The 16,185-nt window shown below is 49.3% G+C and overlaps 6 protein-coding genes across 6 annotated transcripts; 3 read left to right on the plus strand and 3 right to left on the minus strand.

The window, feature by feature from the left end:
- Positions 1-92: 92 nt before the first annotated feature.
- Positions 93-919, plus strand: N7466_005260 (uncharacterized protein; the record flags this gene model as incomplete). The annotated part of the gene is made up of 4 exons (XM_057164657.1): positions 93-138; positions 235-248; positions 466-639; positions 773-919. The coding sequence occupies 4 exons, from the start codon at positions 93-95 to the stop codon at positions 917-919; spliced, it is 381 nt and encodes a 126-aa protein (XP_057023338.1).
- Positions 920-1,256: 337 nt separating this feature from the next.
- On the minus strand, positions 1,257-4,708 carry N7466_005261 (uncharacterized protein; the record flags this gene model as incomplete). The annotated part of the gene is made up of 4 exons (XM_057164658.1): positions 1,257-3,479; positions 3,532-4,073; positions 4,146-4,507; positions 4,575-4,708. The coding sequence occupies 4 exons, from the start codon at positions 4,706-4,708 to the stop codon at positions 1,257-1,259; spliced, it is 3,261 nt and encodes a 1,086-aa protein (XP_057023339.1).
- A 697-nt stretch (positions 4,709-5,405) lies between these two features.
- Positions 5,406-6,722, minus strand: N7466_005262 (WD40 repeat domain-containing protein; the record flags this gene model as incomplete). Its single annotated transcript, XM_057164659.1, has 5 exons — positions 5,406-5,458; positions 5,511-6,266; positions 6,328-6,408; positions 6,464-6,509; positions 6,579-6,722. 5 exons carry the CDS (start codon positions 6,720-6,722, stop codon positions 5,406-5,408), a joined length of 1,080 nt encoding a protein of 359 aa, XP_057023340.1.
- A 329-nt stretch (positions 6,723-7,051) lies between these two features.
- N7466_005263 (TRAPP complex core subunit BET3) lies at positions 7,052-7,948 on the plus strand (the record flags this gene model as incomplete). The annotated part of the gene is made up of 5 exons (XM_057164660.1): positions 7,052-7,086; positions 7,142-7,150; positions 7,260-7,479; positions 7,560-7,751; positions 7,829-7,948. The coding sequence occupies 5 exons, from the start codon at positions 7,052-7,054 to the stop codon at positions 7,946-7,948; spliced, it is 576 nt and encodes a 191-aa protein (XP_057023341.1).
- A 1,834-nt stretch (positions 7,949-9,782) lies between these two features.
- On the plus strand, positions 9,783-12,344 carry somA (putative cAMP-dependent protein kinase pathway protein (Som1); the record flags this gene model as incomplete). Its single annotated transcript, XM_057164661.1, has 3 exons — positions 9,783-10,471; positions 10,562-12,041; positions 12,174-12,344. The coding sequence occupies 3 exons, from the start codon at positions 9,783-9,785 to the stop codon at positions 12,342-12,344; spliced, it is 2,340 nt and encodes a 779-aa protein (XP_057023342.1).
- A 1,465-nt stretch (positions 12,345-13,809) lies between these two features.
- On the minus strand, positions 13,810-16,133 carry N7466_005265 (uncharacterized protein; the record flags this gene model as incomplete). Its single annotated transcript, XM_057164662.1, has 3 exons — positions 13,810-14,153; positions 14,232-15,501; positions 15,573-16,133. The coding sequence occupies 3 exons, from the start codon at positions 16,131-16,133 to the stop codon at positions 13,810-13,812; spliced, it is 2,175 nt and encodes a 724-aa protein (XP_057023343.1).
- Positions 16,134-16,185: the final 52 nt, after the last annotated feature.

Consider the following 16,185-nt stretch of genomic DNA (forward strand, 5'->3'; position numbering starts at 1 on the left):
ACATGCTGCGCACTGTTTCTCGTCTTCAAGCTATCTCTCGCACTTTCAATCCTAGATTTACCGTCCCTCTCACCCCCAGATTCACTCCGAGAATGTCTGCCAACATGTCCATCATCACTGCCAAGGATGCCTGCCCTCGTACGTCCAAAGACCGCCACCTTCCCCACCACAACTACTCTTCAGCATTGTGAGATCCTTGAGGATCGATTGCTAACAAATGTTGACCTTCTTTAGCTGCCGGCCCCTACGTATGTTTCTACAGCTCCAGCTCCAGCTCCCTTTGCTTCTAGCTTCACACCACATCAATCCTACCCGAATCCCAAAGACCCCTCTGTGCATATGACTCAGCTCATGGATCCCAACAAACCCCACCACCAAGCCCAGAACCCCCAAATCATAATGAACCACTGCTGGAAGATACATGGAATATAAATGGAATATCCAATTGACGTCAAAAACCTATAGTCCCAGGCCATCCGCGCCAACGGCACGATCTACGTCTCTGGCCAGATCCCCGCCGATGCCTCCGGCAACCTGGTCGAGGGTGACATCGGTGTCCTGACCCAGGCCTGCTGCGACAACATCCAGGCTATTGTCACTGCTGCCGGATCCAGCGTCTCCAAGATTGTCAAGGTCAACGTAAGTTTTTCTTCCTCTAAATGTATACTTCACATACAAACCATACTTCTACATTGCTTTTCTTTTTTAAAATATCCATCTTCTATTTCATTCTTTGCAATATGTACTGAATGATATACTGACATAACCGCAGGTCTTCCTCACTGACATGGCCAACTTCGCTCCTATGAACGCTGTCTACGAGAAGTTCTTCACCCACAAGCCTGCTCGCAGCTGTGTTGCTGTTCACCAGCTCCCCAAAGGTGTCCCCGTTGAGATTGAGTGCATTGCTCTGGAATAGATCTAGATTCGTGCTTGGTAGAATATACTAAAAATTGAATTGAATTATGATTGACAGAATTGAGTCTTTGATGGTATATCATGGGGGAGTGTATATGATCTATCTTGTCAACCATTGACCCGCCGGTTGTTCCACTCCTCGAAAGCGACTTGAACCATCGTTGGTGGATACAGCTGCCCAAATGGAGGAATGCCCATTCCGTGTTCGCATACATACTATATAAGTATGCGTATCTACTTGGCTCGAGGCCGGAAAACTGCGCAATATATCCAAAATATACAGGATTTGAATGTAAAGAAATTTGAATAAATCATTCACCAGTCCGGGTATATAACAATCAAATGATATGTAAATTAGTGATCGGGACGCCCTGGGATCGCATTGTGTACCTTCTCCGAACCCCAACGCCAGTAGCAGCTTGCAAGAGCTTATATGTCTCGTCACCCCCGCCAACCATGACCATACTAATGAGGTGGTTCCGCGGAATACCACTGGCCGTTATCTGGTTCTCATCGAGATGTGGACGAATGAGGTATGGTTCTGCGCGCAAGGCAGCCAGAGGAGAGATTGGCGGCGACTCCTCGGAATATACTTCATCTTGCTCGGGATCAGCCTGCTGGGGAGGAACTTCATCGTCGTAAGACACGACAACGACAAGTTTCAGGGACGAACGCGACTGTCTATAAGCGGCGATGTTGCGCATCTTTTGGGAGAAGGTACAGCCGCCGCGTTTCACAACGAGGATCTCGTGGGTCTGAACGGTATCGCGCAGGACTCGCTCATTGCAGAGATCACCTGCAAAGTATATTGATGACCATGTGAGTCGCGACGAGGATGGGTCACCAGACAGCGATACACCGAGGGCATCTTCAACCTCGGGGAGGGGGGCGGCCCCGATGCCAGTAGGAATAGTAGCCGGGAGACTGAGTCGGAGCGGCATAGCTTCGGCGGGCTCATCACGGAGAAGAGATGACACTGAGTTGACCAGCGATGATAGCATGGTTTTCATGGGGGACTCGACGATTGGACTTTCATCATGGGCAACGGGTCTATGCCGAACGACGTGAGACTCTGGGTTTTCCGAATCGCCGGATTGCTCTGCTGCAGGCTGGTCAGATCTTGTATTAACCGAGCCATTATTTCGTCGAGGGGGTTCTGGAAGAACGTCAATGACGAGATCAACAATGGCATTATCCCGTACTCGGGTGAAGTTGGGGTCATAGGGATCAACAATGTCAAATGTGATCTGGCGCGAGAGGTATACCTTCTCATCTTTGCCTAGAGGTACATTGTTGATCACTTGTACCCGGAATCCGTCCTCACTGCTCCTGCCATTCGCCCACATTGGAACATCTTGTATCATGCTCAATCGAAGCCCTCCGACCGTTTTGATTAAAATACCATCATGTACACGCTCCAAAGCCCCCGGGCCCATGTTGACACCACCGGGGAGGGATGGGAATGATATATCAAGCGTGGGACGGAGAGCCATTGGCGCACTGGTCGCATTGAAGGGCACCAACTGTGGTGGGAGCGTCCACGGATAGAATGTGTAATTGCTTGGCGATGACAGATCAGATATCGACACACTCGGATGATGAGGTGAGTCTTCCAAGATGGCACCTTCATCTGTGCCACCCAGAGGTCGAAGATGTAAGCGCGCCAAGCTGGCAGCGTGGAAAATATCAGAACGCGATGCCGTCGACGATGCACCAAAGCTGGATGGAGCAAGAGGTGCGAGGCAAATATCATCAGCCGTATGCCGGAAAGGCTCAACGTCTTGCCGGCGACGGGGTTGAGTTGGCCTGGTCTTTTTCGGAATGATTAAAGGGTGGCCCTCCGTAGAAAAAACCCATGGGGCATCCATTTTATTCAACGGATGATCGGGGGTGAAGAGAAGGAACATATACTTGGCAGTCTCTCCGAGGAAGAAACTTTCCATACGATCGATCTTTTCGTCAGTTTGAACGTTGCGCAGACCCGCCCATCCGCACTTCGTCCAGCAACGTCTCTTAATATCGCGCAGTACCATCTCACCAACATGCAAATACCATGGATCCTGAGTTGCCCGATAAATGTAGTATGTGGACTCGATGAATTCGGGTCGACCTCCGTACCAGGAAAGACCGTTATCGATATCACCAGTAGCCACGTTCCACCTTTCAGGGAGGGCAGAGAAGCGCGTCCAGATTGCGGTTGTGAGAAGATGGATTTCAATAGCCTCGTCCAGCTTTCCATCCAAAGCGAGTAGGCCGGGATAGTAAGCACTCAGACTATCAATCCAGAAGGCTCGCGTAGCTCCGGTTATGACATCTCCCACAACTAAGTGTGGATGTTGATACCCCTCACCACGGTATAAATGGCGATTGATTGAGGTGTGAGAGTCTTCCCAGACTTGGAGAAAGGCATCTGGAGAATGCTGGTCCTCAGTCAAGGGGAGGTAATATTCATCCAGTATCTTCCAAGGACTTTTCGTATCAAAAGGCGGACGTTCTCCTTCAGAAAGAAGAACGTGGGATTTGAAAGCATACTCAAAGAAGCTGTCAATACCAGCACCAATCTGTCAACTATTAGCATTTCCTTTGTCAAACGCGACTGTTGTTTTTACTTACCCCCGAGTACGAGCCAACCCACTTTCCAGATTCGGCGTCAATGCCAAATCCAACCAGGCCGATATCACTTCGGCGGGCCCAAACCGCCCAAAATGCTCTTTTAGCAAGTTCCTCAAATCGACCATCCCCAATGAGCCTGCTCAAGACGGTGAATTCCAGTACCAAGCTGCCGGCGCCCGCGCTGCAAGTCTCGGTAACCTCGGCATTTGCAAGGTACGAATATTTCTTTCGTTTGTTTCCCTCCGCCTTGAGATTCAGAGGTGAGTTCTCGTAGAACGGTACCCCGTGTCGTAAATTGACTCGCGGATAGGGTAAACCGGTCTCTGTATAAAATGCTGGAAGGAGGCGGTTTGCTAAATCGACAGCCAGCCGAAGAAATTGACCATCATAGACAAATCCATTTCTCCATTCAATTCCATGGGCATCTTCCGAAAATTTGCTTTTGTCCCATGCACCAGCGAATGCAGCATCCTGCTCTGATGGGTTGTATCCGGTGATAGGAAGTTCACCTATAGCGAAAAGGTGGGAACTGAGCAATCCACCTGTACGTTAATGTTAGCCCTCAGCCAATACCACGCAGAACATATACATTATATAGACCGGAAAGACCATACCCAGTCCTCGAATGACCGTCTCAAACACCTGCACCTTGCTGTCGATATCGAATCCCCTGGTGCGTTCTCCCCGACCAGCAGGGCCCCTGGAACCATCCCCATACAATCTGACAAAGTCTTTCACCCCATCTTGAAAATACCCCAGGGACCGATCTCCACTTTCCGGACTCGAAGACAATATAGCCAGGGTCGACAGGCTGTCGATTAGAGTCAAGGAATAGTTGCCGAGCACATCGTTGTTATCGTTATATTTTTCGTCGCGGGTCAAGGGGCCACATGTGAGTGGGCGCAATTCATCTTCGGGAAAGGCGTGCTCGAGGTAGTTTTCAAATCCATGGTAGAACATGTGCTCCGTTTCTTGCCTGTAGAACATGGGGATGTCAGCATTGGGGCTAGATTCACAGGCGGTGGAGACAAAACGTGTCGTACCTCAGCTCTTTAATTTGATAATCTCTCATCCCTTCCGCCAGAGTGGACCATAGCGACAGCAGGAAGACCCAGGCCAGCATTGTCCAGGCGCGACGGGGGTTGACCATTGGCAAGCTCCAACATCGCGTGCGCATCACCAGAGCGGTCGACCGCGGGGGTTTTTATGTGGGGGCGGTACTGTATAGAGCCAAAAGGAGTGCCGATTGGAAAGAGTTTGCAAGATCGTGGCTAGTTCCTGGGCCAAAGTAATATTTAAATGAATGTAGTGCCCAGTTGCTGAAGGGGAAAAAGGTGAGGGAGAGTGGATACGGCCAGATAAGCCAACTCGGGAATCTTTTATTGCGCATCCATACTAGTAGGTACTTGATTGCATCATTGGACCCTGGCGAGCACATGACATGTAGATTTGTCTTGCCATACACGAATCAGTCAAATTTGGTTCGGAGATGTGTATTTGATCATTCAAAGTTGTCAAAGTTGCCAAAGTTGCATATGAAAAAAAGGGTTATCAAGGGCTCTTAGCCGTAGGAGTTCCAACGAGTAACCCTCTCAAAGATCAAGCTGGCTACGTATTTGTGCCAGGGATTAAAGGAACACCGGCAAACGCCTTCTTTAAGTAGGATATAGTGTACATCATCAATACCATATCTCAGCGCACGAGCAAAATGATGGCAGTAGATGGCCTGTTTCATGGGGGAAGCCTTTTGTGTCTGCTAAACTGGTCCCATTAACTTTGTGGCTTAAAATGTTAGGATATTTCAAGGATTATATCAATTCAACGCCCGCTTATCCAGTAGACCAAACAAAAATCCGATATGTTTTTGCCCATACTTATTTCCCCAACTCTCCAAGCATGAGATTGCGATCGGAGGAGCAAGAAACGACTGCCAGAAAAGTTAGAGAATTGTGTAATACCGTAGTCGGACGGAAACTCACTGATGGGTTCATCGTTGGGAGAGAATTGCACGTCATTGACAGTACCCTTGTGACCAGGGAGCTTGTAAAGAAGCTTTCCAGTCTTTGCATCCCAAACGACCGCACTTCGGTCACCACTTCCTGTGGCAATCTTTTCTCCCTTGGGATCCCAGCTAGCGCGGATAAGGTTTTTCTCCAACCCAACGGGGGCACCGTCAAATGTCCTGATCTGGCGATTGGCTGGGGCAAAAGGTCGAATATCCCATGTCCGAACAGTAGAGTCGTGAGAGTTTGACAAGAGAGTCTGGGAGTCTGGGGAGATCTGAAGAGAGGTGATAGTGTCGTTGTGTCCAGCCATGGAATACACCACAGCCTTCTTGCGTAAGTCCCACACGTGGATTGTATTGTCAATACCGCCGCTGTAAATTTCGTTTCCTGCCTCCGAAAGGGCCACTGCGGTGATGGGAAGTTCGGTCTCTAGATATTGCAGCGCATCCTTCTGCCGCGGGTCCCAGATGCCTATGCAGCCGTCATCACTGCCGCTCACCAGTAACTCCTGTCCACGCTTGCTGATATCAAGGCAATTGATAATCTCCTCGTGACCAACATGGCGTCGCACACGCTGACCAGTCTCCACATCCCAGCTTCCAAGTGTCATATCTGCCGAAGCCGAAAAAAGCGCTCTTGAGTCGCGTGCCCATTGGAGGTCTAGAACGGCACCTTTATGACCTGTCAATTGACCATAATTCTCGCATTGTCCGTATGTGTTCCAAAGCACTATATACCAAAGGTGGTTGTTAGTCAATGCTTCTCCGAGGTAATGGTAGATAAGACGTACGAATAGACCGGTCCATCGAACCGGACGCAATGTGCTGCGCAGTCGGGTCAAATCGAACTGTAAAGACCTCACCAGAGTGACCTATATTGTTCCTGTTAGAGGGAATCCATCTGGTCAATTGTTGAACGCGTCTCACCAGTAAGCTCCATGATTGGCGCATCGAGGCCGCTGGTACGAGGAATCTATTCTGAGGTTAGATCATGTTCCGCTACTTGAATATATCTGCCAAATAGTGAAAGGAAGCGACTAACGGCTTGGATGAGAGCACCATTCTGTGAAGAGCTCTTAACAATAGCTGTACCCGGGTTGAGGTCGGCGTCGGACTTCTTTCGCTTCACCACGAGCTGGCTGGATGACCCGAAGGCCTGCTGGGCTGGGCGCTTTTCTCCAGACATTATTCCAGGAAGATCACCCTCGAAAGTCCAAAAACAAGGGAAAGTAAGCGTTACTGGCACCGGGTGTGGGACGATCGTGGGTGCGCAAAGATTCCGTGACGATCTGAAGAAAGCGGGAAGAATGATAATCCCACTCTCTTAGGCGGTGAGACCGCCTGTGTACAGCGACAGCTCCAGCAACTGGCACTCCCCGCAATCAACTTGAACCTCCACGAAACTCCTGCAACTATTAGTAGCTGCTTCTGTATTCATCGTCAGAGACAGACCCCAAAAATTCTACAGCTTCGACTCATATTGAAACTGTGCCGCGTTCATCGTTCACCAAAACCATGTCAGCCACAAAGGCCTCCAGAATAGGAGAAGAGTGAGTGGGCTCCGCCCCGGATAATTAATATCCTTGCTAACGACTTGTTGAATAGAATATGGAAGTCAGTTATCCAAAGGAAGCCCCACGAGCCCCTATATCTTTGATTCATCCTGTTACGCGACCTCTTGTGCCTTAAATTGTCACCGTCTAACTTGACTGCCGGGTTACAGAACAAGAATCGATAAAGTCAATGCGGAGCTAGTTACATTAACCTACGGTACCATTGTCGCACAATTATGCCAAGACTATGATAGCAACTACCAAGATGTGAACAAGCAATTGGATAAGATGGGTTACAATATCGGTATGCGGTTGATCGAGGATTTCCTGGCCAAGTCAGGAGTGGGTCGGTGTGCCAATTTCCGTGAGACGGCCGATATGATTGCCAAAGTGAGTAGATCAAAAGCTTTCGATATAAAGTTAGTTCAGTGATGGAGTTGCAGTTAACTGATTTTTTTTGGTGTTTCTAGGTGGGTTTCAAGATCTTCTTGAATGTGGCACCAACAGTCACCAATTGGTCCAGTGACAACAACCAATTCTCTTTGATCTTTGATGAGAATCCTCTGGCAGACTTTGTTGAGCTGCCGGATGATGGCCGAGCGCAAGATGAGCTTTGGTTCTCCAACATCCTGTGCGGTGTGCTCCGGGGATCGCTAGAAATGGTAAGTAAACCTTTCCCATTTCATCTAAATCTCCGGAAACCCTATGTGCTGGGTCCGATGGCTGACCCGGAATCCAGGTTCAAATGCAGATCGAGGCACACTTTGTGAGCGATGTGCTGCGCGGCGATGACACTACGGAGATGCGGGTCTCGTTGGTTCGATACATCGAGGATGAGATGCCGCCAGAGGAGGAGTAAGCTTAGTGCAATAGCATCCACCGGCGTTTTTATTTTATTTTCTTCGGCAGGTCATGATGGGTAACGATTTGAGGAATGAGAAATTTTCATTCTTGTTATTGTGGGGTTTATTATTATTATTTTTCACTCAATCTCTCTTCTTTGCTTTCTGTGCAGTATTAGGCTTTATGATCTATCAGCGAAACTGAACAAACTGTCCCCGCCACGCGATTTATATCGGTTCCCAGTGTATTTTTAGAGAATAAACTTTTTTTTTCTTTCTCTGGACTGAAACTTCTCCTGTAATTAAGAACAATTAAGGATGAGAAATTTGATCAAGGTGAATTATCCTATCTTTGTTGTGTTGGTCCTAGATCAATTGTTCCCGTACAAGATGTGACGAGACTACGATCTATATAAAACCTTGGAAGTGTAGTAGGTGCATAACATGCGGGTAGGTAATGGGAAGGTAATGAATGTAACAATACGGTATCTGGGCAATACATATCTCCGCCACTTTGAAGAAAGAAAAGAAAAAAAAAACCTACAGATCAATTTTTCTTCATCTTTTCCCTTTTCTTTCCTATGATTCTCTCTCACACAATCACAGATCTCTATATTCTTAGCCCAGTTGGTTGTCTTGATTGGTTCGATCGTCGATCTTATACTCTGCTTTGCGCGGAGTCTTGAGTTTAGACTTGCGGGATCCATATATGGTGTATCAATCGACCCATATTAACTTGCCTCTCGCCTGATCGGACCTTTGCACCTCTACAATTTCTCTTTTCTTTTCTACTTGATCCTAGAAGAAAATCTCTGGACTTTTTTTTTCTTTTTTTTTTTTTCTTTTGACCATCTTGCTTGGAATCTTCATTTTACTCTACTCTCATCCCAGATATATTTTTCTTTCTTTTTCTTTTCTTTTTTTTTCATCTTTGACGTTGTACTGTTTCCCCCCCCAGCCCACTTTTTGCCTTGCATGCCCAGAAATACGCCTGTCAGCGCCATCCCCAGCCCCGGGAACTTCAGTTAATCCGTTCCGAACAAGCGATTCCTCAGAAACAGAGAACAGACTGGAGAGAGAGAGAAAGAGCAATAGCAAGTCGCCCGTTACCCCCCGGCTCCTCTTTTCCCCTTCCACTACGAGACTCCACCCTCAACCCTTCTCATTCCTCCCCTCTTGGTAAGATCCTTTTCCCTTGATGCGACTTGGTATAGTTCCAATTTCTTCTGTCAACCCGGCCCGATCGGGCCCTTCCCCCCTCAAAAAGTGCCCGCCCCCATCTCGCTGGTTTCACTGGGTTTCACTACTCTTTTCCCGCCTCCTGGGTATCTCCGTCATCGCCCAAAACCTTCCAGCGACTGCGCTTCTCCTGTGATCCAATTTTCATGTCACCTCGTTGATGCATTGGCTTTTCATCTCTAACCATCGGATAATTCTTAGCAGTCGGGGCTTATCTGAGAGTGCTTCTCTGCGCCACCCGGATTTAGATCCTTTTTTCCCTATCTCGTCGCGTGGATCCCACCCGGCGAAGACGTCTTTATATCACACCAGATCTCTATCGCAACCCTTCGGCCATACCGATACCGCACTCAGTTCATCCGCGCGCACCTTTCTTACGCGCCTATAGCCCCTGGAAGAGTTGGTTGTTGGTTGCTTCCATCCCGCCGCCCGAAGCGCCCTGACCGCCTCTCCCTATCCCGTTTCCACGCGTCGCTTCTTCCACCCCGCGTTAGGCCTCATCGCCTGAGACGGTGGATGCGCGCTTGGAAGTCCCGATCGCTTGGAGTAATTTGATTCGCATTTCATACAAATACCTTGGCAAGGGTGGCTGCAGTTCCACCATTCGCCACCATGAACCAGATGAACGTCGGCATGAACCCCGGGGTGGCAGGCCCCGTGGGTGGTGTCCCGATGATGAACAACGGCTCCTCGGCACCTCGTAATGACGGCACCATGAATAACCCTGACAACTTGATCAACAACCTCAACACCTATATCTACGACTACTTTTTGAAACGTGGTTACCATGACTGCGCCCGCGCCCTTCTTCAGGATGAAAACATCAAACTTAACACTGACTCTGGTACTAAGCCCAGCCCTGGTAATCGTCGCGACGATGTGAACGGAATGGATGGCGATGCGATGATGACCGATGGGAAGGACGGGGAGAAGATCAAGATCCCCGATGATCTCCCTCGCCCCACTCTCGTCGGCGAAAGTCTGCAGTCCTCGTTCCTTCTGGAATGGTTTAGTCTTTTCTGGGACTTCTTTTGGGCCCAGCGGAAGAAGGGCAGTAACCACGACGTGAGGCAATATCTCCAGCATACTCAGGTTCGTGGGCACTCCGAACTCATGGGTGCCTTTTGGGAATCTGACATGGAATCACAGAACATGATGCGTATGCGAGAGCAACAGCAAAACCACATGATCCGGCCGCAGCAACCTATGATGCCTGCCCACATGAATCCAATGATGCGTCAACGCAATGGCATGGGCCACCCTAACCTAGCCAAAGCCGCGTTGCAGCATAACAATCCCCTGTATGCTACACTTTCTTTAGCATTTCCCCTCCCAGACATACTGGAAGTGGGGGCGATGGTTTGCTAACAAATTATCTCTCTAAAATATAGAACCCAGCAGCAGATCCTTCAACTCCAACAGCAACAGAAGTTGCAGGTGATGCAGCAAATGCGCGAACAGGCTAGTATGGATGAGATGAATGGGAACCGACCGCAGTCCCCTGCCTCTACCGACAATGCCCCGTCGCCGTCGAAAAAGCCTCGCCTTGAGGGCCACCCGAACGGACAACAGTTGGCACCTGGCGGACGTGGACAGGGACAGGGAATGCCAGTACAAAACCCACAACAGATGATGATGCCGAATATGCCGAATGGAATGAATCCGCGGATAAACCAACAGTTCCAGTTTACACAGGGACCGTCTGTTCCGGCGCAACAAAAAAACTTGCAGGTAAAATATGCTCAAGACCTAGCCTCTCATCACACGCGCTCAGCATTGAATTACCAGGGTATTCCGAATGGTGGTATGATGAACCCCGGTGTGATGCCAAACCAGGGGGATCTGGTGCAAATGCCTGACGGCCAGGGAATGTACCCAATGGGTACAGAGTACTACGCCAACGGTCAGCTCGCCCAGGTCCGCCCCGGGATGGCAGGCACACCGAACGGTCAGCACGGCAACCACGCTCTCCAAGATTATCAGATGCAGCTTATGCTGCTCGAGCAGCAGAATAAGCGTCGTCTGATGATGGCTCGCCAGGAGCAAGACACCATGTCTCGCGACGGCCAGCAGATGCCTGGACAGGGAGGCTTGCCACCAGGCACCTCTCCGCAGGGCAGCCGTACGGGCGCATCACCAAATCCGAGCGATCAAATGAAACGCGGCACACCCAAAATGCCTCAAAGCGGTCTTCCCGGATCACCCAGTGCAGCGGACCTCGGCCAAAACCGCGGATCACCGGGATCAATGCACCTTAACGGACAGATGGGAGCCGACATGGGAGGTCAATTCTTCGGCGGACCAGGGTCCAACATGCGTCCCCCAAGCTCTAACCCATCCTTTAACGGTCCCCAGATGGGTCAGCCCATCACTGCCAACACTGCTAATCGCGTCCCTAGTGGTCAGTGGCCGCCAGGACAAATGCCGCCTCAGCACTCTCCTGCGACCCAGCCTCAGGTTGGCACACCGCAGGAACGAGGCAACATGCCTCCACCTCAAGCACCGCCTACCGCGGGTGGTAACGCAGGTCGTGCCCAGGAGTCTCCTGCTGGTAGCAATGCTCCCCCTACCCCCCAGCCACCTTCCAAACCAGCACCCAAGAAGCGTGACAAGAAGACCACAGCCAAGGGTGGCAAGAAGGGTCAAGGTGCCCCTGCTGCTGCATCCGCTGAGGCTACAGACCCAGCGCAAACACCGAACCCACCCACTCCAGTCACTCCTCATCCTCCCAACAACACCTTCAAGGGTGGAGCCAACGCAAACAACGCAGGCCCACCACCCCAGCAACCCTCAGCTCCTGCTCCTCCCCCGATGGTTCAATCTACTCCGGACCAGTCTCAGCAATACCCTGCTGAAATCAGCATCACTGATGTACGTCTTATCTTTTTTTTTCTTTTCTTTTTCTTTTTTCTTTCTCTCCTCTTACTCCCCACCCCCCCCTTTCTCCTTTCTTTGTCTCTCGTTCTTTTAGAGTACTCTGGTATACTAACTCATTGACAATAGAACACTCCCTTCAACCTTGACTTCAGCGCTCTGGATAACCCCGACATCTTGGAGAGCTTTGACTTTGATACATTCCTGAATACCGATGCTGCTGGGACTGACTTCGGCTTCGACCCAAGCATGCCCTATAACACCGATGGTGTTGAAACTGGGGCTGGTGACGGTCTCTGAATGATGCAAAAGTCTTGATGGTCCTCTTCAGGTGCTTTGAACCTCTCCGATATACCCTTGTTTTGTACATTTGATTTGATTTGGCAGTTTCTTCTACCTTTGGCCTATCCCTCTCCGTGGATAATCGTTTTTCTCTCCCTCTGCTTTGCTTGTTTTTTTTGTTCCACATTGGATATGAGATTGGCGTTGGTGTGTTTAGAGGGGTCATCTTATCCCCTCATCCTCTCCCTCCCCTGTCAACAACAAGTCCGCAAACCATCATTGTTCGGACTGACCCTGGAGCTTTTCTGTATTCGAGATTAGTGCACTGTGACCTACGAGTTTTGGCTTCTTTTCTTTCCTTTCTATTACTACTACTTATTATCTCGTGGTTACTTAATTTCTTGCTCTTTCAACATGTCATCATGGTGTGCCATGTTGAGAACGTTGAGAGCCCTTAGTATTCCCCAGCGCCATACCGCTTCCCCTCCAATTTTTTTTCCCTTTTTTTTTCTGTTCTTCTTTTCTGTTGTCTTGACCTCAATTGCTGGTGCTTAGCTCAATTGAGATTGAATCCACCCACGTTGTTTTTCTTCCTTTGACATACGCCAGCTCTCACATTATCATAAGTGCACAGGCACTGGACAGTTGCCTTATTATCTGATGACGTCCCTCTCTTTTCTCCTTTCTCTCTCTCTCTCTCTCTCTTCTCCCTTCACTTTCTTTCTTAATTCCCAATTTTGCTCATCTTGGAACTGAAATCTTTTTTCTATTTGTTTGGGGAAAGGAGACCAAAAGAACGGCTTGAGGGATGGATACGATATCCCAAGAATATGGGGGGTGTACGGTATTGGGTTCCAAGGGCCTGGTGCTGGATTTTGCCACGGTAGTAGTATGGAGGGAATAGGTTTGGAGGCTCTAAACTTGGTCAATGCGTGATATCTTGTTTCTTTGGATACTGTCCACGTCTGTTTCTACTGAGGTGTTTTGCCTGGGACCAAATTCACATTCATAGTATCACTTCAAAATTGCCCTTTCCTAAACGTATCCTATCTTTTGGTTTTCACTCTGCAGAAAGCACTGAAGAAAATTCAAGTATTCATGCCAAGCTTACTTAGGGCTAGAGTTAACAGGGGATCAAGATACAATGGTAACTACTAGTACACTTGAGGCAAGGTCACATTACAAATACAAAAGTAAAAATGCCTATTAGCTAAAAGTAGGTATACAAAGAAACAACGGACGAATACAAAATAACAGTTGAATAGAGCAAAAACCGAGGGGGGAACGGGGAAAGGAAGAACCAACAGAAAAGAAACATTAGGGGAAATAGGGGAACAAATAGAAGGAACAAGCAACAGTAAAAGAAAGAGAAGGAGAGAAGAAAAGCAAAAAAGCAAAAAAAAAAAAAATATCAATAACACCCCCCCAACTCACACATAGCCATCCCGGCATGGGAGATGGTCCAGAGCCTCCGACCAGCAGTTCATTTCTCGCAAGGTCCACGAGCGATCCGCTGTTTGAGCTCCACCTCCAAAGCTTTCAAGAATGGATAATCACTGGAATAAGAAGACATTCCTACCAACTCCATTCCAGCGTCTTCCTTGACCATGTTGAGAAGATAAAGCATCAGGTGCTTGATTCCGAGGGAGCACGCTGCCTTCTCATCCATCTTGGGGAATTTGTCCAACATGATCGGACTAGCTCGGCTCAAATACGGATCTTGCATGTCGAACCACGCGCGAACCATCCATGCAGTCGGAGAAGGATCACTTGGGTCCTTCTCATGACGGATCTCTGGCATGTTAACCTTCAGAACAGCGCACATCCCTGTTAAAAAATGACAAGATTCAGTCAGTTCGCCCAGCAGAAGAGATACTAAAGATCAGAATTGTGATGGGGTCTTACGAGTTAAAAGTGCGTGATATGATGAATCAGTGGGCAAATCTCCCAGTTCTTTCTGCATGCTCTTCAGGCGAGCCTGGGGATCCTCGACAGGCTCTGCTTTATGAGTAATTGGAACCACACGGCTCTTAGTCAAAGGAACGAGGTTTGCGTTCTTTTCCGCAATCTCGCCCTCTTCACTGGTAGATGCTCCCCTCGGAGCCCCGGGAGCTTGAGCCCTCGCGCCCCTGCGATTTGGAGCTCCCGCAGGACTGGAAGCTCGAATCCTTGCAGACCTACGAGGCGGAGTGGCCCCACCCTTACTAGGGGAAGTGCCACCAGCCTTAGGAGCCACGGGCTTGGGCCCATTCTTGGTGATTTGCTTTGCACCCCCTCTCTTGCCGCGGGGACGACCACCACCACGACCATTTCCACGATGGGTCCGCATATTGAAACTTGATACCAGTGCCTCCAACATCTCATCCGCCATAGCATCAGCATCAGCTTGGGCTTTTGCTTGTGCTTGTACTTGTGCTTGGGATTGTGCTTGGGCTTGGGCTTGCATGGAAGATGTCACGGCAATGGTATCAGTAGACTGTGTCTCGTCCATCTTCTCAGTCTTGATCACAACTGGCTTCTTGAATTCGAACGATAGGTCGTTAGCTGGAAGTATCGCATCAGCAGGTACATATGCCTGTACTAGCATTGTATGCAGTGCAATGTGTGCAGCTGTATTCTCCGCCTGGCGTGGGCTCTGCAGCGAACAACCGGTTCGGAAAACCCGACCGTTCACGGAGACATCGCAATGCCACTCGGTTTGGCTACCATAATAGCCAGGATTGTACAGAGGGGGTGCCCAACACTCAGAGGCACAGAAATCTGGAACCATCTCCAAGTTAGCATCGTTTTCAAATGTTTTTTTTCCCAGATGTTGAACAAAAGACACCCGCGCTCCGCGCTCACCTGCCAGTATTTTCGTCCAGTCCCAAACAGCATCAGAAGAGCGACTAGAATCGGGGCGAGGAGGCATAGGCCACTGCGGGTTATCCTCCTGCAGCAAACCAAGGGCCTTCTTGCAGCCCAAGAGTCTGGCCTCGTTGGCTGAGTTGCAGATAGGATCAACAAAAACAGTATGACCATAAAAGATGAGCTTCATCCCGACCATTTCCCCTCCCACTCCACCATATTTGAACAGATATCGTGGATTCAACCTGGCCATGATATTGAATACTTCAAAAAAGAACAAGATATCCTTATCCTGAAGATGCTCTATGTCGATAGATCCCAATGCAACCTATTAAATAGTCAGTCTCAAAAGTCAAAATCATCACCACAGCTCATCAGAATCTCCATTATGGAACTCACCCGGTCCACAGGAAGCTGATATGGCTCTTGGGAACTATGGAAGGATTTGGGCGTTTCGGGCGCCATCGTCATGGGATGAAGATTTGGAGAGACCCTCATAACCAACGAGTTATGGGTATTGGGGGGCGCAAGACCACAATTCGCATTTTGCATGAAAGCAGGACGCGAAGAAGGGGCCTGATCAACCGGAGCCAGCTCTTCCAGGCCACTTGAGGCAACATGGGAAGAGCTAGTATCAAAATTGGGAGGTCGTTCCTCCATGCCACTCGCCACGGCACGGAAAGAATTGGTATCATGAACTGAAGTCACCTCTTCCATTTCATTTGCCACAGCACCGAAAGAGTTGATATCACGAATTGGAATCAGCTCTTCCCTGTCATTCGCGACGTGAGTGACAGGGACCACAGTCTGTGTTGTGCCCGAAGAAACCAGAGTAAGAGCTAAGACCTGAGTAGGAGGCTGAGGACAAGGTCCTACGTTGCCATCTAGCAACAGTGGGAAGGCAGGTACAGCAACCGGGGGACCGCTGTAAGTGTAGACAGGACTCTCCTCCGGATTCATTGGCAGCTCATGAGCTTGACCAAAGGACTGGGTTGGGAAGTTTTCCGCAACA

Source organism: Penicillium verhagenii (assembly GCF_028828195.1).
Source record: "Penicillium verhagenii strain IBT 33310 chromosome Unknown utg000005l_segment0_segment0, whole genome shotgun sequence".
Taxonomy (NCBI): domain Eukaryota; kingdom Fungi; phylum Ascomycota; class Eurotiomycetes; order Eurotiales; family Aspergillaceae; genus Penicillium; species Penicillium verhagenii.